The sequence below is a fragment of the Hemiscyllium ocellatum genome, chromosome 2 (assembly GCF_020745735.1).
Source record: "Hemiscyllium ocellatum isolate sHemOce1 chromosome 2, sHemOce1.pat.X.cur, whole genome shotgun sequence".
NCBI lineage: Eukaryota > Metazoa > Chordata > Chondrichthyes > Orectolobiformes > Hemiscylliidae > Hemiscyllium > Hemiscyllium ocellatum.
In genome coordinates, this window is record NC_083402.1 from 89,491,905 (window position 1) to 89,519,413 (window position 27,509).

Sequence of the window (27,509 nt, forward strand, 5' to 3'; positions counted from 1 at the left end):
GTAAGTTTTTCTATGAATTTTATTTGTGTTGCCACAAGACTTTACGTACAGTAGTCGAGATTTTGAATGCATATTTACCACATATATACAAACACAAGGTAGCCGTCAACATTTTTTTTACACAAGCATCATTGTTTTAAACAGTGGGCAACTTGAGTAGCAAATCCTCAAAAACATCCATTTATTCAAAAGCAACACACAGTATCAAGCATATTCAAGATTCCTTTCTCCTGATGTGACTTCAGTGGATTACATAAAACATGTTATTGTACAATTTTCAGATGCATTTTCTTTCCAAAACCAACATTTAAAAAATATCACTGGTACAATAATTCAAGTTATTTGCTTTTTGGGTGTAATTCATGGTTCAAGGTAAATGAATAGAAAATTCAAGATATGAATGTAATTAAATAAAATCGATCCATTTAGCTTTGCGAAATTACCAATGTTTTCACAAGTGATTTTATTATTTAGAAACAATGATACATTTCTTCTATCATTCACATCTATAGTAATTAAATAACATTTGAATCACTGTTGTGATATTTCTTATTATCAAACAAGTTTTTGTACAAACTTTTTACTTTGATAAATACACACATATGGCACTTTTAAACAAAACAAAATAAAATTCTAAAGAATGAACATAAATGCAACATTCTATGGAATAAGATTCATGCCAGACTGAACTTTATCATTATGTTAATTGCTTTAAAATAATTTAACAATTAAGATGCCACCTTTTTATCGGTTTCATTTGCATAAAGTTAAACTGTAATTTGGTTTACTGGAAAGAAAAGATGCCAGATTGGTCAAAAGAATAAAGCTAGAAATTTACACATATCAACACAAACATAACTTTGAACAAAAAATGTGATCTAATTAAAAACATTACTCATTTAAACTCAATAAGAACAGGGATCTCATTATGGCAACATTTTATGGAACACAAAAATCTCTCTATTCCCTCAAGAACAAGCTTAAAACAATTACTGGATTGCCATAACTGTGACAGAATTGCAGAGGATTTGCACAGAAAGATCACAGTCCAATAAAAACTACAATGCAAACATTTTCAGCCTCCTTTGAAATTCATTCCAGTTGGGTCCTTTTATGTGCTGATCTTCCCTGAGTTGAGGAACTTGTTGAGAATTTACTACTAAGGCCTGTAAGCAGAGGGTTTTTTTCTTAGAAAAACATTCACAAAATGTCAAATATTAAATAAAAGTATGAAAATATATACTCATGATATTACATCAAACTGATTACTGAGAAACATGGGAAATCTGGGAGTGGGGCTCTGCCTTCACATAGAGCTCTTAGCATCGATGAAGTGGGAAGTCAAATTGGAAACAGAAACTTCCTATTCCTAAATAAAACCTTTGCTGGTTTTGCTCAGTTGAAGAACAGCCTCCACCTGAGTGGAGTTCCAGCCTTTATCCAGGTACGGCACCAAAGCACAACCACCTTACAGCAATAAAGCACACTTACCAGGAACAATAAATATTTTGTTGAACTTGTACCTTCTAAATATCACAAGAAATATTAGCAGAATTAGAATATATTTCACCTTTTGAGCCAACTGCTCCTTATAGTATCATTATTGTGGATTTTGGCCCCTTCTACTTCTCCCCTTATTTCTTGTGATCTTTAGAAGGTACAAGTTCTACAAAACATTTATTGTTCATGGTTAGTCTGTTTTGGTATCTAACTTGAGTTTGGCCTTTAACTCTACCTTCCTGCCTACTCCCCATATCTTTTGATTCCGAGAGCAAAATTATCTATTCCAGTCTTAAATATATTCCATGTTAGAGCACAGCAATCCTATAGAATAGAGAATTTCACAGACCTTTCAATTAAGTAATTATTTGCCATCTCAGTTTTAAATGAATGGTCTCTTATCCAAGACTGTGCTCTTAGCTTTAGATTTCCCAACCAATGGAAACAACCTGCGTCTGCCTCATCAAACCCCTGTAGAATCTTGTCTGACTCAATGAGATTACCTCTCATTCTCACCCAAATGACTCAGTTTCTCATCATATGACAACTTTCTCATCTCTGGAACCGGATGAGTGAACTCTTGTGGTAATGTCTTCAATATGGAGACAAACTTTTTGAATCTTATACTTCAATCCCCTTCTAATAGAGACAATGCAATTTTCCTAATTTCTTGCTGCGTCAGCATGCTGACTTTGTGTTCCTTATCTGAGCACATCCAAGTGTTTGAGTACATCAAAACCTATTCCACAACTTATAAAAAAAAATCCTGCTTTTCTATTCTTACAACCACAATGAATAACTCAACACTTCCAAACATTATTCTCCACCTGCATTCTTATTGCCCATTCATTTAAACTGTTTTTGTTTGCAGCATTCAACACCACTCCCCAGCTTACCATTCCATCTAGCTTTGTATCATCAGTAAACTTAGATTCATTACATTCTTTCACTTCATCCAATTTATCAGTATATGGATGGCAAGCACCCTAAGCCCCAGCATTGACCCTTGTGAATTTTCAGTGTATTCGCATTATTGGCTTACAAGCATTACCCAAGTTATAATCTTTGAAATCGTTGGATGAAACTTTTTTATGTGCTAATGGTATTTAACATAGCGTAGTAGGCAATGCATCAGTCTCATAATCTGAAGGTCCTGAGTTCAGTCCTCAGAGAAGGCAAGTTTGTGGCGGCTCAGTGGTTAGCACTGCTGACTCACAGTGCCAGGGACCCGGGTTCGATTCCAGCCTCAGGCAACTGTGTGTGGAGTCTGCCTGTTCTCCCAGTGTCTGCGTGGGTTTCCTCCGGGTGCTCCCAGAATCCAAAGGTGTGCAGGTCAGGTGATTTGGCCATACCAAATTGCCCACAGTGTTAGGTGCATTAGTCAGGGGTAAATGTGGGGAATGGGTCTGGGTGGGTTACTCTTCGGAGGGTTGGTGTGGACTTGTTGAGCTGAAGAGCCCGTTTCCATACTGTAGGGAATTTAATCTAATCTGGCACTCCATTATTCAATGCCTGTCAGGTTTATGCCCACACTTTGCATCCTGTTCAATAACCAATCTCTATAAAAACAAATTTATCATTTCCATTCCATAAGCCAATATTTTGCTTGTTAACCTTTTATGTGACATTTTTGAATCCCTTTTAGAAAAGTTATGAATTTATTTTATTTGCCCTGTTTGTTTCATGACCAAGGCACTTGGATAAATTTTTTCAAACATAATTTCCTATTCACCAAATCATGTTGACTCTATCTGAATGTATATTCATATTCTAAATGCCATGATACTTCCTCTTTGATAATGACTCTAGCATTTTTTCAATTACAGGTGTTACACTAATTGACCTATAATTTTCTTCTTTTTGTCCCTCCTTTCTTGGGCAGAAGTTATACTTACATTTTTGCCAATCTGTCAGCACATATCAAGAATCAAGGGAATTTTAGAACATTACAACTCATGTATCTACAATCTCTGTGGCCACTTATTTAATCCATTTCCTGCATCCAAAGGTCTTTAAGTAAAGAGAAACAGTGAGATCTCTTTTCCAGAATCTGTCAGGAGTAGGGGGTCTGTCTTGAAGTGGAGATAGCAATGACAATTTTATGAAGCATCCACATGCTATCATGATAGTGATAAGCATAATCCATTTTCAACATCATTTTCATAAAACTGAAGAATTGATAACTGACTTCAGAAAGAAAGGACAACAGACCCCCATCCACATGCACTGAAATGGTTTAAGAAAGGTATAAAAACTGATTTAAGATGGCCACAATGGTCACTTAACCAAGCTCATGAAACCAGTGTGCAATAAACAAATATAGCCTGAGCTGAAATTAACACTTAATCAAAAGTTAGAAACTCAGTCATTCAGTCTCGTTTTTGGTTTACACCTTTCTGAAACTTTCACATGCAGCAACTTTCATCGCCGTAAGGAGTGAAAGGACCTTTCCCATTACCAAACCACAAAGTTGTGGTCTCCGGTTCAACTGAGCATCTGGTGGGAGTCAAATTCAAATCATGAATTATTGAAATGAATTAATCTAACTTTGAAAGCAAGTCTCTATATTGGTGACTTCAACATCCACTTGCTCTCTAACACACTTTAAAAGACGAAATTTGCCATCCTCACTTAGTCTACATTGGAGTCCAGACCCAAAGCAATATAGTTATCTCTTAAATGAAATGGCTAAGCAAGTCACTCAATCTTCATAGTTATTCGAAATAGACAACAAATATTTTTCTTGCCTGTGAAGCCCACATCCATGAAAAAAAAGTGAGAAATAAAGTACTGAAATTTCCAAACCTGGTTGAGGACTTAAGAATCCTTTTTGTTTCCGTTTCTCCTTCTGCGTTAAAAATAAAAATGTCTGAATTAGTCAACATGTAAGTTACGCTCAAGTACCAAACTTTACTTCTCCTTCTTACCCCAACCACCCCTCATTTTTTTTGTTCCACTAGATAGATGATAGTTTAAAAACATTAAACTGACATTCAGATATCTGACACTTTAAATTATCAATGCAGATCATTTATTCTCTGCCTTACTTTGGTGTATTCATTTCCAACACTGGATGATGAGGATGCAGCAATTTCAGTGCTCGTTAAACCTGCAAAACATATGCAAATTCAAAAGTCCGGGAAGTAGCATTATAAATTAAAGATATTTCTTAAATATTCCTTGAAGGTGGATTACTATTGATTTTAAAAAAAGTATTCCATTGATTTCTATTGAATTTTTGAGCTGTAATGCAGAACAACAAAATATGACAACTAATTTGAATTAAGCCCCTAATAAGTAACAGCTAAAACTAAACTTCAGTATTTAATCAGTACCTTTGTGACGAGGGCATTCCTTCTTGATATGTCCTTCCTTCCCACAGACAAAGCAACATTTCTCTCTGTCCTCCTGTTTCTTCCTTTGTTCTGGATATGGCCTAGAAGCTCTGTCCCTGAGAACTTCATTTGTTGCTCGATCTTCCTTTAATTTCCTCAGTGCACGAATCTCTGCGTATAATTCTTCTTTTTTAACTGGAAAATCCTTTAAACCTTCTCCATGCAGCTTTGTCACTTCCTTGTTTGGGGATTCTTTGTTTTCAGGTTTTCTTTTTGCATTGGTTTCAAAGGGTTTTTGAAATTTGTCAATGAATCCTGATTTGGATCTAATATCCTCAAGATTTTGTTGTCTTGTTTTGCTGTTAATGAATTTTTCAACAGTGCTTTGTTAGGAAACAACAACTTGTTACTGCTGAATATATTTACAGAATTATTACAGTGCAGAAGCCGCCCATTCGCCCATTGTACCTACTGCAGATCGCCTATTATTTCCTGATATCCCCACACAATGTTACTATCCAAATAATTAGTCAATGCCCTCTTGAATGATCTAGTATATGGAGTGTGTGACAGGATGTTTCCTTTGCTAGTGTCCAATTCTGGCAGTCAAGAGGCAGTCAAGCCCTTGAAGGGGCGACAGAAAAGATTTACCAGAATGATGAGGGATGAGGAACTTCAGTTTTACAGAAATACTAGAGAGAACCTGGGATTGTTACTTATGAGTAGGGATGGTTATTAACAGGAGATTTCACAGACGTGTTGAAAATTGAGGGGTTTTGATAAGATTAAATAAGGAGATCACACAGAACTGCGGATAGTGGCAATAAGGAAAAACTATTTTGATTGGCAGAGAATCAGCAAACAGGTCATAAACTTAAGACAATTGGAAAAGATCGAGGGGTACGGGAAATGAGTTTTCTTTTTATGATCTGAAAGGGCACCTGAAACAAATTCAAAAGTAATTTCCAAAATGGGGTTGGATAACTGCTTGTGTAGGAAACATTCAGGGCTGGAGGAAAACAGTATGAAAGAATTGGATAATTATTTCAAAGAATCACAACTGGCACATCATCCCCTTCTTTGTTAGATGATTCTGTGATTTATGACAATGAAACCTTTCAATAAAATATAAAGCAATGAAAATTCAAAAATCAGATTTAAGCAAAGATAGAACACTCCTCCAGAATCTTCCTCAGCTTTTTATTCTTCACTGTCTTTCATTTTGAGCTCTGATCCTTCATCCAGATTTCTCTTATCTTAAGAAGTTAGAGAAGAACACCAAAATTGGTGGTGTAATGGACAATGAAGAAAGTTATCTCACAGTACAATGGGATCTCAATCAGGTGGCCACTGCATGGAGTGGCAGATGGAGTTTAGTTTTGATAAATTTGAGGTATTGCATTTTGGTAAGGCAAACCAGGACAGGACTCATACAGTTAATGGTAGGGCCCTGGTGAGTATTGCCAAACAAACAGACCCAGAGAGTGGAGGTGTAAAGTGGATCACAGGTAGGGTGAAAAAGGTGTTTGACAAGCTTGTCTTTATTGGTTAGTGCATTGAGCATAGGAGTTGGGAGGTAATGTTGTTGCTGTACAGGACATTGGTGAGGCCACTTTTAGAACACTGTTCAATTCTGGTCTCCCTGCTATAAGGAGGACTTCTTTAAACTTGAAAAGGTTCAGAAAAGATTTACAAGGATGTTGCTGGGAAGTTCAGAACTATAGTGAGAGGCTGAAAAGGCTGGGGCTTTTTTCCCTGGAGCATCAGAGGCTAAGAGGTGATTTGTCAAGGTTTATAAAATCATGACAGGTATGCATAGGGCAAATAGTCAAGGTCTTTCTCCTTGGGTAGAGAAGTCCAAAACTAGATGGCATAGGTTTAAAGGTGAGAGGGGAAAGATTTAAAAGAGACCTGAGGGTGCAATTTTTTCACGCAGAGAGAGCTGCGTGTCTGGAATGAGCTGTCAGAAGAAATGGGCACTGTGTGGTGTTGATGTGTTGAGGGACATAACCTATCAAAACAAATGGATAGAAAATTGTGAGAAGTAGTTGCTCAAATTCTTGATATGCATTTCTGGTTGCCAAATGTATTTGTTAAGAGTGTTATAGTTTACCTTTATTTGTTTTCTATGTTCCTTCTTAACATCAACTTTGTGGTTTTACTGTGTAATTTTGAAAAGCTAAGCTTCATTAGACTTTAAGGGAATAAACCAAATATTTTTATGACCATAACCTTCGCCGGGATGAAAAAGATCTTTAGCCTTTATGACCTAATTCTTCCAGAATATTACAAGTTTATGTCAAATCTATACAGGAGACAATAACAACTTCTTCACTAGTTTCAAACTGCTAATTTGATTGTATATAATGGACAGTTACCTTGTGTCAAATTGTTCACACTACTGAATGATAAAATACTTTTTGTATTCTTAAATGAGTCTAAGTGTCTTGCCTGCACTGGGAATTAAATTCAGTGGTGAAACTTTCAAATGTGTAAATTAAATGATTCGCGAATCTGTAGAATTCACTACCCAAAGTGACGAGGATGCCAGGATACTGCATAAATGTAAGCAGATACGTTTTTAATTAGTAATGAATTGAGACATTATGGAGAGCAGAAAAGACGATACCAGCTATGATCATACTAAATGTCAGAGCAGGCTCGATAGTCTATGATTGCCTAATCCTGCTCATTGTTCTTTTATTCTCAAATTTGCCACTGACTGGGATCTGATATAAATATCAAGCCATTTTTGTTTGTTCAATGGATCAAAAGGCTTCTTTTGCTATCGCTGTATTTGAAGGTGAAGAATACTTACTAACACAAAACTCTTCCCTCTGACACTAGGATCAGCCATATCGCCACACATCCTTTCCCCGCAACCCCCACCGCCAACCTTACTGCTTCTAGGGTTTTGATAGTAACCATTATTTTACAGAGTACTCCAGGTTTAAATCCAGTTTTAAATGACAAAAAAAATTACAGACCTAAAATCCCTGATCCAAAAAGCAGTCATACAAACTTGCTCAAAAAAAAAAGTAGCAAGCCTAATAGTGAGAGCAAAATAGAATTCAGTCAAGGAGCTCCAAGAGATTGGTTAAGAGGGGAAAAGTAGGGGTTGGGAACAAACTTGCAAGGAACATTAAAGCTGACCATAAAAGCTTCTATAGGTATGTAAAAAAGAAAAAAAGACAAATGCAGGCCTCTTACAGTTTGAGTTGATAATGGCAAACAAGGAAATGGCAGTGCAATTAAACAATTACTTCTGTTCTGTCTTCAAAGGCAGCGGCACAAATCACTTACCAGAAGCACTAGGGAGGCAGAGGTATTTTGAGAAGGAGTATTTGAAGGAAATTAGTATTCGTTTTTAAAAAAAACTGGAAAAAGTAATTAAACTGAAAGCTGATAAATCCGTAGGACTTGATAATCTTCATTCCAGAATATTAAAAGAGATACCCATGGACATAGTGATTGTTTTGGATGTTATCTTCCAAATTGACAAAAATGTGCAACAGTCCTGTCACATTGGAGGGTGATAAATTTTAACCGACTATTCAAAAAAAGGGAGGGAGAAAACTGGGAATTATGGACCAGTGAGCTGAAAATTACTGGATGGAAAAATGCTGGAGTTTGTTTTAAAGGATGTGATTTTTAAAAAAAAAATCAATATTACACAAATTCAACAGGGATTTATTAAAGGGAAATCATATTTAGCAAACCTACCTGAGCTTTTTGGGAACATAATTAGTATAATAGACAATGTCTGCTGGATCTGATAAAGACCCACATAAGAGGTTATGATGCAAAATCAAAACACATGAAAACAGGGGCAATGTACTGGCATGAATGCAGATCTGAGTTTAGATCAGAGTGGTGCTGGAAAAGCACAGCAGGTCAAGCAGCATCCAAGGAGCAGGAAAATCAACATTTCAGGAATAGAACATTTGGTAGGAGGTGGATGAATTGAGATCAGCTTGTCAAACAGAAAACAGAGTATGAATAATTGTTCATTTTTGCAGTGGAAAGCACTGACAAGTGGGTTACCAAAGGGATCAGTGCATGGGCCTTAACTATTCACAATGTACATCAAAGATTTGGATGAGGGAATGGAGTTCAATATTTCTACATTTGCTGATGACACAAAAGTAGATGGGAGTACAAGTGGTGAGGATGTAAAGACATTTCAAGGCAATTTAGATAAGTTGAATGAGTGAGAACATACATGGCAGATGCAGTTTAACATGGATAGGTATGAAGTTGTCCACTTTGGTAGTTAAGAAAGAATTTTGTTAGAGACAAAACAACTGCAGATTCTGGAATCCAAGGTTGACAGGCAGGAGGCTGGGAGAACACAGCAAGCTAAGCAGCATCAGGAGGTGGAGAAGTCAACATTTTGGGTGTACCCTTCTTTCAGGACTGGGGGTAGGTGTAAGGGGAACTGCAGATAAACGGGGTGGGGGGGGGGGCAGGGTGGTGAGTTGGGGATGGGTGAAGACAGGTAGAGGGTACAACTTGGTTGGCCAATGGGAGGAATGAATCCAGTTGGTGGCTGGAAGGAAGGGTCAATCAGAGGAATTGGAAGCGGGGGAGCTGGGAAGGGAGGTTATTTGAAATTAGAGAACTCAATGTTGAGTCTTCCAGGCTGTAGGCTGCCCAGGTGGGACATGAGGTATTGTTCCTCCAATGTGCGCTCTGATTCGTTGTGGCAATGGAGGAGGTCAAGAGTGGTCATGTCAGAAAGGGATTGGGAAGGGGAATTAAAATGGGCAGTGACTGGGAGGTCTGGTCAGCCCCTGCAGGCCCGGCTGAGATACTCGGCGAAGCATTCCCTTAGTGCAAAAGACCACATCGGGAGCACTTGATGCAGTAAATTAGGTTGGAAGGCGGCAGGTGAACCTCTATCTGACCTGGAGGTGAGGGGTGTGCGTGCCAGCAGATTTTGCATCTTTTCCAGCTGCAGGTGAAGGTACCTGGGGTTCTGGGGGGTCAGTAGGGAGAGTGACATGAACCAAGGATTGGTGAAGGGAATGGTCTTTGCGGAAGGCAGAGATGGGTGGGGAGGGCAAGGTATTGTTGGTAGTGGGGTCTAGTTGGAGTTGGCAGAAGTATTTAAGGATGGTAGATGAGGACATAGGGGACCCTGTCTTTATTATGTTTGGGGAGGAGGAGTGGTTAGAGCAGTGGATCAGGGAATGGAGGTGGTGTGGCGGAGGGCTGTCTGGAGGATAGAGGGAGGGAAAAGCATGTTGTTCAAAATAGGTAGACATCTGGGCTGCTTTGGATTTGAATGTGTCCTCACCTGAGCAGATGCAGCAGAAACAGAGGAATTGGGAGAACTGAATGGAGTCCTTGCAAGATACTGGGTGGGAGGAGGTGTAGTCCAGGTAGTTAAGAGAGTCTGTGGGTTTATAATAAATGTCTGTCTGGAGACTGTTGCCGGAGATGGAAATGGAGAGGTCAAGAAAGGGGAGGGAGATGTCCAGGATAGACCAAGTGAATTTGAGGGTAGGGGGGAAACTGTGGGCAAAGTCAACAAACTGCTCCAGTTCAACCTGCATGCAGGATGCAGCACCAATGCAATCATCGATGTAATGGCAGAAGAGTTGAGGCACAGTGCCTGTGTAGGTACTGAAGAAAGACTGTTCGACATAGCCAACAAAGAGGTAGGTGTGGCTGGGGCGCATCAGAGTGCCCCTGGTCACCCCCTGGATTTGGAGGAAATGGGAGGAGTTAAAGGAAAAGCTATTATGGGTAAGGACTAGTTTGGCGACATGGAGGAGCGTATTGATGGAGGGGAACTGGATGGGTCTGATGGAGAAGCAGCAGCTGAGGGCCTTAAAGGCCATCTTTGTGGGGTATGAACATGTATAAGGACTGCACATCCAACGTGAAGATAAAGCACCAAGGATCTGGAAGTTACTGAAGAGGTAGAGGGCGTGGGTTAGTATCGCGGATGTGGGTGGGAAGTGCCTGAACCACGGGGGAGAGGATGGAGTTGAAGTAAGATGGGATGAGTTCGGTGGGGCAGGAGCATGCAAAGACGATGGGTCAGCCAACTTATTTGGGCTTGTGAATCTTGGGTACCAGTTAGAACCGGGCAGTATGCGGCTGGGGTCTATAAGATTGAAGGCAGTGGAGGGGAGATCAACGGAGGCAATGAGGGCATAGACAGTGCGAGTGATTTTGGTCAGATGGGCCATGGTAGGGTGGTGGTCAAAGGGGAGGTAGGACGTTGTGTCAGAGAGGTAAAGAAAAACAGCAGAGTATTATTTATATAGTGATGATAGGTAACAAACAACGTAAGTGTCTTTGCAGGTATCTTGAATCAAACCATTTAAACATGCTGTGAAACATTTCAGGCTCAGGTAGAACTTGAACCCTCATCTTCTGACCAGGGGCTGGACATTACTATTGACCCACAAAAGAACTCTGGGTGCCCTAGTATACTGGCCATTGAAAGCAAGCATGCAGGGGCAGCATTTCAAGAAGATTTGAGTACAGGACAAGTCTTATTGTAGTTGTAGGAGAAAGTGAGGACTGCAGATGCTGGAGATCAGAGCTGAAAAATGTGTTGCTGGAAAAGCGCAGGTCAGGCAGCATCCAAGGAGCAGGAGAATCGACGTTTCGGGCATAAGCCCTTATTGTAGTTGTGCAGACCTTGGGAAGAACACATGGAGTGCAATTGTGTGCAATCCATACATTAAAAAAATGTATATCTGCCATAGAGGAAGAGCAGCAAATGGTCATCAGGCTGATTACTGGGATGGTAGGTCATAGGGGGAGAGCTTGAATTGACTGGGAATGTACTCACTGGAGTTTAGAAGGAGAGGGGATTCCATTGAAACATATGACATTCTGTTAGGGCTGGACGGACTGAATGTGTCATACTTCCCCTGACCAATGTGGTCTCAGGAAATCGGCAAACCATTTTAGACTGAGATGAGGAGAAATTTCTTCATTTCTGGGTTGTGAACATATGAAATTCTCTGCCAGAGAAGGCTGTGGAGGTGAAGTTACTGAAACATATTTAACAAATAAATGAACCCATTTCTCAAAGCTAAAGGTGTTAAGGGATCTGGTGGGGTTGAGATACTGGTTCTGTCAGATCGAATAGTGGTGTGGGTTCGATTACTTCCTGTGTCTACTTTCTAGATTTCAACGCTAGAAATGGCAGATGGTAGGATGACAGAATAGAAGGGTTCAGGTATGGAGATTCCCATACATAAAATTAAGAGCTGTATTTGAAGTTTTATTGAATACAACATATTGCACTTTATAACATCAGATTATTTTATTAACTTACAGAACAGGACATTTGGCTCAATCATTCCATGCTCGTGATTATGCTCTATGAGACCCCTCCCATTATTCCTCAATGAAACAGACATAATCCTCTGTTCTTTTCTCCTTCACATGCTTATCTAACTTTCCCTGAAATATCTCTGCCCTATTTACTTCAACCATCCTCTGTGGCAGATGATTCCAAACTGTCACTTCTTTGTGGGTAAAGGTGTTCCTTCAGAACCTCTTCCCCTTTTTGGTTTGTTAATGACGGTCTTACACTGTTGGCTCCTGGTTTACTTTTATCCTGCAACTGGAACACTCTTCATGTCTTCTTTATCAAAACCTTTTATAATTTTAAAAATCTCTGAAGTTGCTCTTCACTCTACTTTTTTCAATAGCCTGTTCATCCTTGCCCAATAGATATAATCTTTGATCTCTAGTATCACTTTGTATATGTTTTTTGCACCCTCTCCAGTTTCTGAGTAACCTTTAAATAATGTGGAGACCAGGACTATCCATACTACTTCATGTGTAATGTGTGCGAAGTTCAATATAAATCTAACATTCTTTAAAAATCTTATCCCTGTGGGAAGTGAACTCTAGTGATTGGTTTGCTTTTGTTATCATCTCATGTGGTATTTTGCTCTTCTAATCCACTTAGATTCTTCTTTACCAGCATCCTTCACTAATACTTCAATTTGGAACTCAAACAATAAAGCATGAGTTGAGCTACAATAACAATATTGTGGCCAGTTTTGTATTCTACTATGAAAAGATGTCATGGCAATGGGAATACATAGAAGAGATTCAATAGCATGCTAGAAATAAAAGGTTTTAGTTATGGGGAAGAACTGAAGACACCAGGACTCCCTGTTAAGATTATTAGAGGTTTGTTGGATTCAAAATTATGGAGTGTATGCTTGTGTTTCTCTGACAGTAACTCAGAGGCCTGATCTAATAACACACAAAATACAAATTTGGGTGTTACTACGGCTGCTTGATCATTTCAAGTAATTTAAAAAAAAAACAAACCTGGAAACAAAAAGTCAGTAAGAGCTACTGCATTCAAAAAAATACATCTGTTTTATGTGAAGAACATTACTTTTCTGCTTATTAATGGGATGCAGATGTAATTAACTAAGCTAGCATTTATTACCTATACTTAATAGCCCTGGAGGAAAAGGTATTGAGCTGCCTTCTTTGAACCACTTTAATCCTTTGGTTGCTTCCTGAACCAGTAAAGTCCTTGGCATGTAGGAACACCAACAGGACTGTAGGGTAGGAATTTCTAGGACTTTGTAGATGGATTAACTCCAGGAAAGGTAGGAGTAGCAGGCAGGAGTGTCCTATGGCCATCCCCATTTCAAACAAGTATGCTGTTCTGGAAAGTATTGGGCCGATGGACCCTCAAATGGACAGTCAACTTTCTGGTATCGACACAGGCTGTAATGCAATGAGGAGTTTGTCAGATTCCAAGCGATTGATCATGACTGGGGACTCTCTAGTCCGAGGCACAGACAGATGATGTGGCCAGCAGCGAGAAATTAGAATGGTGTGCTGTTTCTGTGGTGCCAGGGTCAAGGATATTTCGGAGCGGGTGCAAAATGTTCTCAAAGAGGAGAGAGGCCAGGAGGTAATTGTACACATTGGAATCAAAGACAGAGAAAGGGAAAAGGATGATATTCTGAAGGGAGAATGTAGAAAATTAGGCAGGAATTTAAAAAGAGAGATCCTTGAGGGGGGTAATATCTGAATTACACCTGGTGCTAACAGCTAGTGAGGGTAGGAATAGGAGGATAGAGCAGATGATTGCATGGCTCAGGAGCTGGTGCAGGGGAGAAGGATTCACGTTTTTGGATCATTGGAATCTCTCTTGGTATAGTATCTGTACAAGAAGGATGGATTGCACCTGAACTGGTAGGTGAATTAATATACTAGCAGGGAGATTTGCTAGAGCTGCTTCGGAGGATTTAAACTAGTAAGGTGCGAGAGAAATAGTGAGGAAAGAGATCAATTTAAGACTGGTATAGGTGGGAAAGGGAGTGAGTCAAACAGTCAGGGCAGGAAGAAACAAAGCAGAGAACAAGGTAGGACTGATGAATTAAATTGCATTTATTTCAATGCAAGAGGGAAGGCAGATGAACTCAGGACATGGTTCGGAACATGGGACTGGAATATCATAGCAATTACAGAAACATGGCTCAGGGATGAACAGGACTGGCAGCTTAATGTTCCAGGATACAAATGTTACAGGAAGGACAAAACGGAGCACAAGAGAGGAGAGTGGTGTTTTTGGTAAGGGATAGCATTACAGCTGTACTAAGGGAGGATATTCCTGGGAAGACTTCCAGGGAAGTTATTTGAGTGCAACTGAGAAATCAGAAAGGGATGATCACCTTATTGGGATTGTATTATAGACGCCCTAATAGTCAGCAGGAAATTGAGAAACAAATTTGTAAGGAGTTATCTGCAATAATAATAAGGTCGTTATGGCAGGGAATCCAAGACTGGGACTGCCACAGCTTAAAGGGTTTAGATAGAGAGGAATTTGTGAGGTGTGTACAAGAAAATTCTGATTCAGTATGTGGATGTACCTACTAGCGAAGATACAAAACCTGACCTACTCTCGGAAAATACAGCAGAACGGGTGACTGAGGTGTCAGTGGGGAAGCACTTTGGGGCCAGTGACCATAATTCTATTAGCTTTAAAATAGTGATGGAAAAGGATAGTCCAGATCTAAAACTTGAAGTTCTAAATTGAAGGAAGGCTAATTTTGATGGTATTAGGTAGGATCTTTCAAAAGCTGATTGGAGGCACATGTTCGCAGGTAAAGGGACGACTGGAAAACGGGAAGCCTTCAAAAACGACATTACGAGAGTCCAGAGACAGTATATTCCTGTTAGGGTGAAAGGAAAGGCTGGTAGATATAGGGAATGCTGAATGACAAGAGAAATTGAGGCTTTGGGTAAGAAAAAGGAGGAAGCCTATGTCAGGTATAGACAAGAGAGATCGAGTGAATTCTTAGAAGAGTATAAATGCAGTAGGAGTATACTTCAAAGGGAAATCAGGACGGCAAAAAGGGGACATAAGATAGCTTTGCAAATAGAGTTAAGGACAATCCAAAGTGTTTTTACAAGGACAAAAGGGTAATTAGGGAGAGAATAGGGCCCCTCAAAGATCAGCAAGTTGGCCTTTGTGTGAGGCCGCAAGAGATGGGGGAGACACTAAACGAGTATTTTGCATCAGTGTTTACTGTGGAGAAGGACATGGTCAATTCAGAATGTGGGGAAATAGATGGTGACATCTTGGAAAACATCCATGTTACATGCTGGATGCCTTAAAATGCACAATGGTGGATAAATCCCCAGGACCTGATCAGGTGTACCCTAGAACTCTCTGGGAAGCTAGGGAAGTGATTGCTGGGCCCCTCGCTGAGACATTGAGATCATCGATATTCTCAGGTGACGTGCCGGAAGACTGGAGGGTAAATAATGTGGTACTATTTAAGAAAGGTGGTAAGGAAATGCCAGGGAACTAGACCGGTGAGCCTGACATCAGTGGTGGGCATGTTAGAGGGAATCCTGAGGGACATGATTTACATGTATTTGAAAAGGAAAGGACTGATTAGAATTGTCAAGATGGCTTTGTGCATGGAGGTCATGTCTCATGAACTTGATCGAGTTCTTTAAAGAAGTAACAAACAAGAGTGATGAGCGCAGAACAGCAGACCTGATCTATATGGACTTCAGTTTGGCATTCAACAAGGGATCCTCATGGGAGACTGGTTAGCAAGGTTAGATCTCATGGATTACTGGGAAAACTAGCCATTTGGATACAGAACTGGCTCGAAGGTAGAAGACAGAAGATAGTGGTGGAGGGTTGCTTTTCAGACTGGAGGCCTGTACCAGTGGGGTGCCACAAGGATCAGTGCTGTGTCCACTGCTTTTTGTCATTTATATAAATGATTTGGATGTGAATATAGGGGGTACAGTTAGTAAATTTGCAGATGACAGAAAGAAAGCTACCTCAGATTACAATGGGATCTTGATCAAATGGGTCAATGGACTGAGGAGTGGCAGATGGAGTTTAATTCAGATAAATGCGAGGTGCATTTTTGGGAAAGCAAATCTTGGCAGGACTTACATACACTGAATGGTAAGGTCCTAGGGAGTGTTGCTGAACAAAGAGACCTTGGAGTGCAAGGTTCATACCTCCTTGAAAGTGGAGTCGCAGGTCGATAGGATAGTAAAGAAGGCATTTGGGAAGCTTTTCTTTATTGGTCAGAGTATTAAATATAAGAGTTGGGAGGTCATGTTGTGGCTGTACAGGACATTGGTTAGGCCACTTTTGGAGTAGTGTGTGCAATTCTGGACTCTTTTCTATTGGAAGGACGTTGTGAAACTTGAAAGAGTTCAGAAAAGATTTACAAGGATGTTGCCAGGGTTGGAGGATTTGAGCTATAGGGAGAGGCTGTATAGGCTGGGGCTGTTTTCCCTGGAGCATTGGATACTGACGGAGTGACCTTATAGAGGTTTATAAAATCATGAGGGGCACAGATAGGATAAACAGGGGAGTCTGGTATAGGGGAGTCCAGAACCAGAGGGCATAGGTTCAGGGAGAAAGGGGAAAGATACAAAAGTAACCGAAGGGGCAACTTTTCACATAGAGGGTGATGGAATGAGTTGCCGGAGGAAATGACAGGCTGGTACAATTACAGCATTTAAAAAGGCATCTGGATGAGTATATGAATAGGAAGGGTTTAAGAGGGATATGGGCCAGGCAAATGGGACTAGATTGTGTTAGGATGTCTGGTCGGCATGGACAAGTTAAACCGAAGAGTCTGTTTCCGTGCTACGTATCTCAATGACTGTGTTCGAGCAATAGTGAAAGATCAGCGGTCTAGCTCCAAATCAGGATGGTCTGTGGCTTGGAGAGGAACTTATAGGTAATGGTTGTACTTATGCATCTTCTGCCTTTGTCCTTCTAGGTGATATAGATTGTGGGTTTGGAAAATGTTAGAGGAACCTTGGTGAGTTGCTGCAGTACATCTAGTGGATAGCACACTCTCCTGCACTGTGTGTTTGTCTGTTGATTGAAGTGAATGTTGAAGGTGGTAGATGGAGTATCTAATCAAGAGGACTGCTTTGTCCTGAATGGGTGTCAAACTTCGAGGGTTATTGGAGCAACATCTATCCAGATTAGCAGAGAATATTCCATCATACTTGTCTATAGTAGATAGTGGACAGGTTTTGGGCAAGGAAACATGTGATCTTTACACTGTCTAGCATGAATTCTTCAGGAATGTGATTGCCTCTGAATTACCCTCAGAAGAGACCAGCAAACTACTCACTTACAGTTAACCACAACCTGTTCAAGGAACTAGCTCAGAACTAGCAATAAATGTTAACCATGTCAGTGTCAATCACACTTCCAGAATGCACTTTAAAAGTAAATGAAATAGGGAAAAATGTTTTCCAGTTTGATGGGTCAAGAATTAAAATCATCACCAAAAATGGAAGAGAACCCATTTTTGGTTTTAAATCTATGTTGGTTGTTCAGAGATAGAATGCTTCATTACATATTATTAGTGGCAGAAGCATGAAAAAATAAAAATTAATAAATATTTAAAGATCCCTTTTGTGCTGCGAAATTCTGCAATTCATACAATGAGCCAGAATTTTTGAAATAGAATTCAGGCTTCAAAAATTAAGATTCACCTACACATATTTAGATTGACTCCACAGTGAAGGAACTTAACTCACCTTCTCCGTAAGGGGCAGTCTTTCATAAAATGACCAATTTTCCCACAAATTCTGCAGCATCGGTCATTTGGAGCTAACTTCCCCTCAGTCAGAATTTCTGGATCAAAGAAATACTCCTTCAATTTTAAAAAAATCAATACGTTAAAAATAATAACAATCATTGCATCTACACAACAAGCAGCATTATTGGTAACATGTATTTGTAGAATGTCTTGCCTACGATTTTCCACGATAGATTAAATTTCAAATAATAATCCTTCTGCCCGTCATTATTCATGTAGCAGAGAGGCCCTTTTGTGTTAAAAATATGTTTCATCAACAATTTTGTAGAAGACCTAAGTTTTTGTAAAGCAGAACATTACTCCCATATTCTAGGAAGACTCTAGCAATCACAAAGAGGATACAATAAAATCATTTTATACAATAGATGATTCTTTGTTTACCCATGCATTTTATTCCATCCATATTTACTTAAGGCAACTCTAAGCAAACATATGAGTGCAAGAGTTAAGCTTCTTCCTTCATCCTACTATTTCCCTCTTTGCAGCAATTAACCCAATTTAATTATTTCCCTTTAAACCGTGAGTAGTGATAGGCCTGGCTGAAGATGCGCAGGGGATGTTTTCCAATTCTCAAGATTTGGTTTTGTTTTAAAGAAACTCTCACTCAAGTGGAAACCTAACATCTTCACATGACTTCAAGCAGATAGAAGATCGCTTTATATAGCATCTTTATAAACTTGGAAATCTGCTTATATGATTATACTATGTTGTTTTGCTCTCATCTGACAATAATAAGGGAATTACTCGTCACTGCATTCAGGGGATTTAACTTTTCACTTATAATCAAGAAAGATGACAAAAGATGTAATATAGCAATGTGCAGACACTTTAAGCTTACTTTAATCCCGTAGAAGATAAATTGATGGTCAAACCAAAGGACCATTGTACAATGACGACATCCACAAAAAGGGAGAAAAATAAAAACTGGATAATTACTACCATGTCAACCTCGTTCCAATCATCAGTAAACTGATAGTCGTTTGTAATTTTTCCACGAAGCAACACTTATTCACCAGTAACCCATAAAATGGTTATCACATTGCATTCTAGCAGAACCAGTCAGGTGCAGGTCTCACTTAACTCCTCAATCTTGACATGGATATAACAGCTCAAATGCTGGAACACAAGTAGCTATCTTTGACATTGAGACAACACTCAATACAGTATGGCTCATTGGAATCCTTTCATAACAAAGATCAATGGAGTCAAAGGAAAAACTTCCATTGCAGTCATCAGTTGTGGTTACTAGAAGTCAATCATCACAGCCCTGGGATATTGCTGGGGAATCTTTCACAACAGCACTGTTGAATTCACAAAAACAAGCTACTTCACTAATAGCCTTTTTTCCAATCATAATATCAGGACTGGGACTGTTTGTTGATGATTTTGAAGGCTCTTGCCTCATTTAGAGCTTTGTGATCAAGAAACTAGCAAACTCTAGCTAACATTAAACTAGCATTACAAGTGACAGGTAACATTTGTACTGTATTCTCCATCTTGAACAGGAGCTCGTTCAGTGATCTATTGATCTTATATGGCACTCATGAGTCCAGCTGCAGAAATCTTTATCATTAAACCTTTAAAGGTCAACTGCAGTTGAGATACTTGGATTCTGATAAACAATTAATTTGCGTTAGCTGTAGTTCTAGTAAGAGGGTTATCCTAAAACAAAATAAGATTCATTCACTTTTTTCTAGGACCAACTCAAAAGTATATTACAAAACCTTACTCTGATTTCTCTTCAGTGCTTTGTTATTTAGTAAGGCACAAGATTTCACAGGACTTCCTTTGGCTAAGATTCCCTCCAATTTATTTAGTGACCTCATGAGTCCAGATTTGACAGCTGCAGCACAGACTTCCCTGCAACTCCTGAGAGGTAACTTAAAAGATGAAACCACTCTGGTCTACAAACATTTCCTGCTCCAGTTTCTAACAGGAACCATGCTCAAAGCCAGACCTCAAATTGCAACAGGACTAGCTGCTTTTTAATGGAGGATTTCTGTAATTTTTGGGGTCGAAAGTGTGGCACTGGAAAAGCACAGTAGGTCAGGCAGCATCCAAGGAGCAGGCAAATTGACGTTTCAGGCATAAGCCCTTCATTAGAAAAGGGCTTAAGCCCGAAATGTCAATTCACCTGCTCCTCCGATGTTGCCTGACCTGCTGTGCTTTTCCAGTGTCACACACTCAACTCTGATCTTTAGCATCTGCAGTACTCACTTTCTCCCTGTAATTCTTTTGGCTCTAGTTTCCCAGCTAAAGACATCACCCAATTGTTTGTCATCTTCCAATACCTACTCCCAATCGCAGCTCTCATGGATAATGGATCAAAGATTTTACTTTAAGTGTAGGTCTACTATTATCTTTCGATTTCCAAGATGCTGCAAGCTACACAAGACCTTTAACAAAATACTAAGGTACTGTGGACGCTGGAAATCAGGAATAAAAGCAAAAATTGCTGCAAGAACTCATGTCTGGTTCCATCTGTGGAGAGAAAGCAGCATTAATGACTAAGGTCCATTGAATTAATTTTACTTTGGAAAAGGATGGTAAATATGCTGAAGATGGGATGGGGCCTGGGGGGGCAGGTGTAGGAACGATAGGTGGAGATACAGCCCAGAGACAGAGAAAAACACTTGAGCTGAACACTTAATGTGTAAAGCTCAGCCTGGGAGAATGAATAGCTGCTAATGGGAATCATTGGTAGCTGACAATGTGTTGTTTGCAGTAGCAGCCCATGTGAGGACAAAGTCTGGTGTGTGGGCTTAGGGTAAGTACATGGGAGAAGATGCTCAGGCCCTAAAAGGACTTAACTTTTAATACTGAACACTGAATGCTGCACAGACCCAAAGATGAAAAGGAGTTGCTGTTCTTCCAGTTTGCATTGAGCTTCACTGCAGCACTACAGCCAGCCTGAGACAGATAAAAATCATACACCACCAGTTATAGTCGAACAGGTTTATTTGGAAGTACTAGCTTTCAGAGTACTGCTCCTTCGCCAGACAGCTACCTGATGAAGGAGCAGCACTCCGAAAGCTAGTACGTATACAGTCATAGAGATGTACAGCACAGAAACAGACCCTTCAGTCCAACACGTCCATGCCGACCAGATATCCCAATCCAATCTAGCCCCACCTGCCAGCATCTGGCCCATATCCCTCCAAACCCTTCCTATTCATATATCCATCCAGATGCCTTTTAAATACTGTAATTGTACTGGCCTCACACTTCCTCTGGCAGTTCATTCCACACACGCATCGCCCTTTGCATGAAAACGTTGCCCCTCAGATCTCTGTTATATCTTTCCTCTCTCACCCGACACCTATGCCCTCTAGTTCTGGACTCCCCCACCCCAGGGAAAAGACCTTGTCTATTTACCCCATCCATGCCCCTCATGATCTAAAACAGCCCTAGCCTATTCAACCTCTCCCTATAGCTCAAATCCTCCAACCCTGGCAACATCCTTGTAAATCTTTTCTGAACCCTTTCTGGTAGGAAGGAGACCGGAACTGCACACAATATTCCAACAGTGGTCTAACCAATGTCCTGTACAGCCGCAACATGACCTCCCAACTCCTGTACTCAATATTCTGACAAATAAAGGAAAGCATACCATACGCCTTCTTCACTATCCTATCTACCTGCAACTCTACTTTCAAGGAGCTATGAACCTGCACTCCAAGATCTCTTTGTTCAGCAACACTCCTTAGTACCTTACCATTCAGTGTATAAATCCTTGTAGAGGGGTGACCTGGAGTGTGCAGTGAGAGAGGGACTCACTGAAATGTATAAATCCTGCCAAGATTTGCTTTCCAAAATGCACCTCGCATTTATCTAAATTAAACTCCATCAGCCACTCCTCAGTCCATTGACCCATCTGATCAAGATCCCATTGTAATGTGAAGTAACTTTCTTCACTGTCAACTACACCTCCAATTTTGGTGTCATCTGCAAATTTATTAACTATGCCTCTTATGCTCACATCCAAATCATTTATGTAAGTGACGAAAAGCAGAGGACCCAGCACTAATTCTCGTGGCACTACACTGGACATAGGCCTCCAATCTGAAAAACAACCCTCCACCACCCTCCGTCTTCTACCTTTGAGCCAGTTCTGCTCTCAGGCTAGTTCTCCTGTATTCCATGAGATCTAGGCCTGCGAATCAGTCTCCCATGGGGAACTTCGTCGAACGCCTTACTGAACTCCATATAGATCATGTCCGCCACTCTGCCCTCATCAATCCTCTTTGTTACTTCTTCAAATAAACTCAAGCAAATTAGTGAGACATGATTTCCTACACACAAAGCCATGGTGACTATCCCTATCAGTCCTTGCCTTTCCAAATGCGTGTACATCGTGTCCCTCAGGATTCCCTCCAACAACTTGCCCACCATCGACGGCAGGCTCCCCACTCTATAGTTCCCTGGCTTACCAACTTTCTTAAAGAGTGGCAATACGTTAGCCATTCTATAGTCTTCTGGCACCTTACTTGTGCTATTGATGATACAAATTCTCAGCAAGAAACACAGCAATCTTTTCCCGAGCTTCACAGAGTTCTAGGGTACACCTGATCAGGTCCTGGGGATTTATTCACTTCTATGCGTTTCAAGACATCCAGCACTTCCTACTCTGTAATATGGACATTTTTCAAGATATCACCACCTATTTCCCTACATTCTATATCTTCCACGTCCTTCTCCACAGTAAACACTGATGCAAAATACTCGTTTAGTGTCTCCTCCATCTTCTGCAGCTCCACACAAAGGTTGACTTGCTGATCTTTGAGGGGCCCTATACTCTCCCTAGTTGCCGTTTTGTCCTTAATGTATTTGTAAAAACGCTTTGGATTCTCCTTAACTCTATTTGCCAAAGCTATCTCATCTCCTCTTTTTACCCTTCTGATTTCCCTCGTGTATATTCTTATTGCCTTTATACTCTTCTAAGGATTCACTCGATCTCTCCCGTCTATACCAGACGTATGCTTCCTTTTTCTTAAATAAACCCTCAATTTCTTCAGTCATCCAACATTCCCTAGCCTTTCCTTTCACCCTAACAGGGATATACTGTCTCTGGACTCTCGTTATCTCATTTCTGAAGGCTTCCCATTTTCCAGCCGTCCCTTTACCTGTGAACATCTGCACCCAATCAGCTTTTGAAAGTTCTTGCCTAACACTATCGAAATTAACATTCCTCCAATTTAGAACTTCAACTTTTAGATCTGGTCTATCCTTTTTCATCACTATTTTAAAACTGATAGAATTATGGTCGCTGGCCCTAAAGTGCTCCCCCACTGACACCTCAGTCACCTGCCCTGCCTTATTTCCCAAGAGTAGGTCAGGTTTTGTATCTTCTCTAGTAGGTACATCCACTTACTAAATCAGAAAATTTTCTTGTACACACTTCACAAATTCCTCTCCATCTAAACCTTTAACACTATGGCAGTCCCAGTCTATTTTTGGAAAGTTAAAATCCCCTACCATAACCACCCAATTATTCTTACAGATAGCGGGAAATTGAGAAACAAAATTTGGAAGGAGATTTTTGCTGACTATTTGGGGTCTATAATACAAATCTAATAAGGTGATCATCCCTTTCTTATTTCTCAGTTCCACCCAAATAACTTCTCTGGATGTATTTCCAGGAATATTCTCCCTAAGTACAGCTGTAATGCTATCCCTGATCAAAAATGCCACTCCCCCATCTCTCTTGCCTCCCTTTCTGTCCTTGTAGCAGTTGTATTCTGAAACATTAAGCTGTCAGTTCTATCCATCCCTGAGCCACATTTCTGTAATTGCTATGATATCCCAGTCCCATGCCCTAACCAAGCCCTGACCTCATCTGCCTTCCCTATTCGGCCTCTTGCATTGAAATAAATGCACTTTAATTTATCAGTCCTACCTTGTTCTCTGCTTTGACCCTGCTTGACTCACCTTTGATCTCAATTGTACCAGTCTCAGATTGATCTCTTTCCTCACTATATCCCTGGGTCCCACTCCCCTCACCTTACTAGTTTAAATCCTACCAAGCAGCTCTAGCAAATCTCCCTGCCAGTATATTAGTCCCTTTCCAATTCAGGTGCAATCCGTCCTTCTTATACAGGTCACGTCTACTCCAGAAGAGATTCCAATGATCCAAAAATATGAATCTTCCCATACACCACTCCTCGGCCACGCATTTATTTGCTCTATCCTTCTATTCCTACTCTCACTAGCTCATAGCACTAGGTGTAATTCAGATATTACTACTCTGGAGGACCTACTTTTTAGATTCCTGCCTATACTCTCTATATTCTCCCTTCAGAATCTCATCATCTTCCCTTCCTATGTCATTGGTTCCAATGTGTACGATTACCACCTGCTGGGCCCTCTCCCCCCTTGAGAATATTCTGCACCCTTTCTGAGACATCCTTGATCCTGGCACCAGGGAGGCAAGACATCATTCTGATTTTTTGCTGCTGGCCACAGAAATGTCTGTCTGTGCCTCGGACTAGAGCGTCCCCGAACACAATTGATCTCTTGGAACCCAACGTACCCCTCATTGCATTAGAGCCAGTCTCAATACCAGAAACTTGGCTGTTCATGCTGCATTCCCCTGAGAATCCATCACCCACTACATTTTTCAAAACAACATACTTGTTTGAAATGGGGATAGCCATAGAAGACTCCTGCACTACCTGCCGATCTCTCTTACCTTTCCTGGAGTTAACCCATCCATCACACCCCCTTGGTCTTGTAAATTCCTCACTGCCTCTAACTGATCCATTCGATCTGATAGGATTCGCAACCAACGGCATTTAATGCAGGTATAATCCTCAGTAACACAAACTCTCTGTGGGTGGCACGGTGGCACAGTGGTTAGCACTGCTGCCTCACAGCACCAGAGACCCGGGTTCAATTCCCGCCTCAGGTGACTGACTATGTGGAGCTTGCACATTCTCCCAGTGTCTGCGTGGGTTTGCTCCGGTTTCCTCCTACAGTCCAAAAATGTGCAGGTTAGGTGAATTGGCCATGCTAAATTGCCCGTAGGGTTAGGTGCAAGGGTAAATGCAGGGGTAGGGGTTTGGGTGGGTGCGCTTCGGCGGGTCAGTGTGGACTTGTTGGGCCGAAGGGCCTGTTTCCACACTAAGTAATCTAATCTAATCTAAACTTCCACATCCGACAAGAAGAACATATCACTCTAATAAGGGCCATTTTTCCTTCTTCTAATCTGCAGACCCAGAAAATAGTACTGTCTCATTCCTCTACAAAACACTGCTCCAGGCTAACTTAATACTTATGACTTATATTTTTTAAGTTTAATCAAGAGACATATCTCAATAAAACATATAATCAAGAAAGAACCCACTCTACTCACTACTATAGACTTACAACAAAGCCACACTTAAAAGTATGCATTTATCTGTTTCTGTGTTGTGACCTCTCCCAAACAGGTTCCTCCAAGATCAGTTGCAAATTTCATTGTTTGTTAATTTTCTCAGATGCACTCCGATGTCCAGGGATACATGAATTCAACAGCAAAGGCAGTAACTGCACAGATTCACTGTGGTGTCAGTTAGCAGTGTGGATTTCTTTCTCTCTCTCTCCTGCACAGACCATGTACTACCTTTGTCTGTTCCTCTCCCTTTTCAAAGTGCTGTTGTTTTGACATTTATTTCTTCAAAGTTCCAAAACAATGCAACAGCATATAAAATAGTAATCGCTGCTGCTGGAATTTGAGGAAATCACCTCCAACACCTAAAGTACCTCAAAAAAGGAACAGCCTGTTAACAGCCAGAAATTTTTCCTGTCCTCCCTCTTGGATTACCCAGAATCCTTCTAAATAAATCTGCTGGACTATAATCTGGTGCTGTGATTTTTAACTTTGTCCACACTGGTCCAATACTGGCTTCTCTACATTATGAGACAGCAATGTTAGCCAGTGGTGTGTTGAAGTGGCCAGCAACAGGTAGCTCAGAGTCATTTTTATGGACAGAACATAGGTGTTCTGAAAAGCTGCTATCCAGCCTGCATTTCATCTCGCCAGTGTACAGCAGACCACGTAACAACTTAAACTGACACAATCTTTTAGCAGCTTTTCCAAACATTCATCAGTCATGCCTAAAGGGTGTGTTCCAATTATATTCACAAAGATAAACTCAAAAACAAAGAATCTCACTAACCTCCATATATCTGCACTGTAATGCGCGCGCGCGCGCGCAACTTCACCAATTAAAGTTATTTCAATCAACCTGTTCAGATATGTTCAGATACAAAACCAGGACAGGTGGGACCTGAATGTGGATGTCCTAGTCCACAGGTCTAGATACTGCCACTGTGCACCAAGAAGCTTCCTCACCAATTAAATGCTGAGCAAGGAGGTTCAGCAGGGAACATTCTGGACTTGGCAGCAATTAAGGCCCCGCTTGGTCAATTAACAGCCACTAGGCCCTGAATTCACCAGCTGCCTGATTATTTGCCTGCTGGGAAGGTTGGTAAAGTGACTGGTTTCCTGATTAAAATAAAACAAAGAACTATGGACTTGAAACACAAATAAGAAAGTATTGAAGAAATTCAGCAGGTCTGGCAATAGCTGTGGAGAGACAAACAGAGTTAACATTTCAAGTCTAGTGAACTTTCATCAGAATCAGTTGACATGGGGTGTGTTTTTCTGGATTTGAAACATTAGCTATGTTTTTCTCTCTCAGGCGTTGCCGTACCTGCCGAGTTTCTCCAGCACTTTGTTTTTGTGGCTGGATTCCTGACTGGGTAATCAGGGTGATTTGCCTGCTGCCTTTTTTTTGAGAGGTGCTCTATTTGCCCAATTTGGGTCAGTTGGGGACATGGACGGAGTCAAAAGTCTGTCCTTCCCTCTGACCCCCACTCTCCAGAGTTTCCACCCTGCCACTGGATCCCCTGGAGGATAGACCTTGACTGACAGCTTTGAGGATCTATGGACTCTTGATTTGCCAGTAGGCTTTGGTGAGCAAGGATGTCACTGTCAGCCCTTAACAAACTGACTGCTGTGAGATCTAGTGGGATTGTGTTGTGGGGAAGGAGGACAGCTTTTCAACCTCTAACATACCCAACTCTACACTTCGTGTGAACATGTGAAAATCCTGACCTAATTTCTGTCAGGTCCAAACCAAGTTTCTGTTTAAACTGTTGAGCTGTTGTGATTGGAACCAAGTGGACCTTGTAAACTGTGAAGTTCTTGATTGGGATTGTTAACCTGGGTCAAATCAGGAACGCCTTGGCTGACCAATATAATCAGGAGACAAGCCCATGTTTCTTAAAGGGAAAAATATATAACCAGGATATTAGAATCTCCTCCGTTAAGGACTGACTCCAAGCTGGGTGGCTCGGGTGACTGGATACCGGCATCTGTGCAGTTATTTTATGAATATTCTTCCCTGTTGTGAATGGTACTTCTGTTTATTTTGCATGTGCATTTAAGTATATGCTACTCAATCTCAGTTTTTGACAATCTTATTCTTTTAAAGTGTTTTCTTCTTCTGAATTATTTTTAAATCATTCTCCTATTTTGTTTTCTCCTTTTGCTTTAATTATTGCATCATATTATTTTGCTCCT

The 27,509-nt window shown here is 40.6% G+C and overlaps 1 protein-coding gene across 4 annotated transcripts in view; it reads right to left on the reverse strand.

Moving 5' to 3' along the window:
* LOC132824029 (terminal uridylyltransferase 7-like) overlaps nt 1–27,509 on the reverse strand; it is a 90,494-nt gene continuing 62,985 nt past the window's right edge. For all 4 annotated transcript variants that reach the window (XM_060838282.1, XM_060838291.1, XM_060838309.1 and 1 more), the window contains 5 exons: nt 17,883–17,998; nt 4,836–5,194; nt 4,548–4,609; nt 4,306–4,348; nt 1–1,166 (listed from right to left, as the gene is read on the reverse strand). In XM_060838282.1, coding sequence (XP_060694265.1) covers nt 1,093–1,166; nt 4,306–4,348; nt 4,548–4,609; nt 4,836–5,194; nt 17,883–17,998 — 654 coding nt within the window. In that variant the 3' untranslated portion in view covers nt 1–1,092. The remainder of the gene's footprint in view (nt 1,167–4,305; nt 4,349–4,547; nt 4,610–4,835; nt 5,195–17,882; nt 17,999–27,509) is intronic.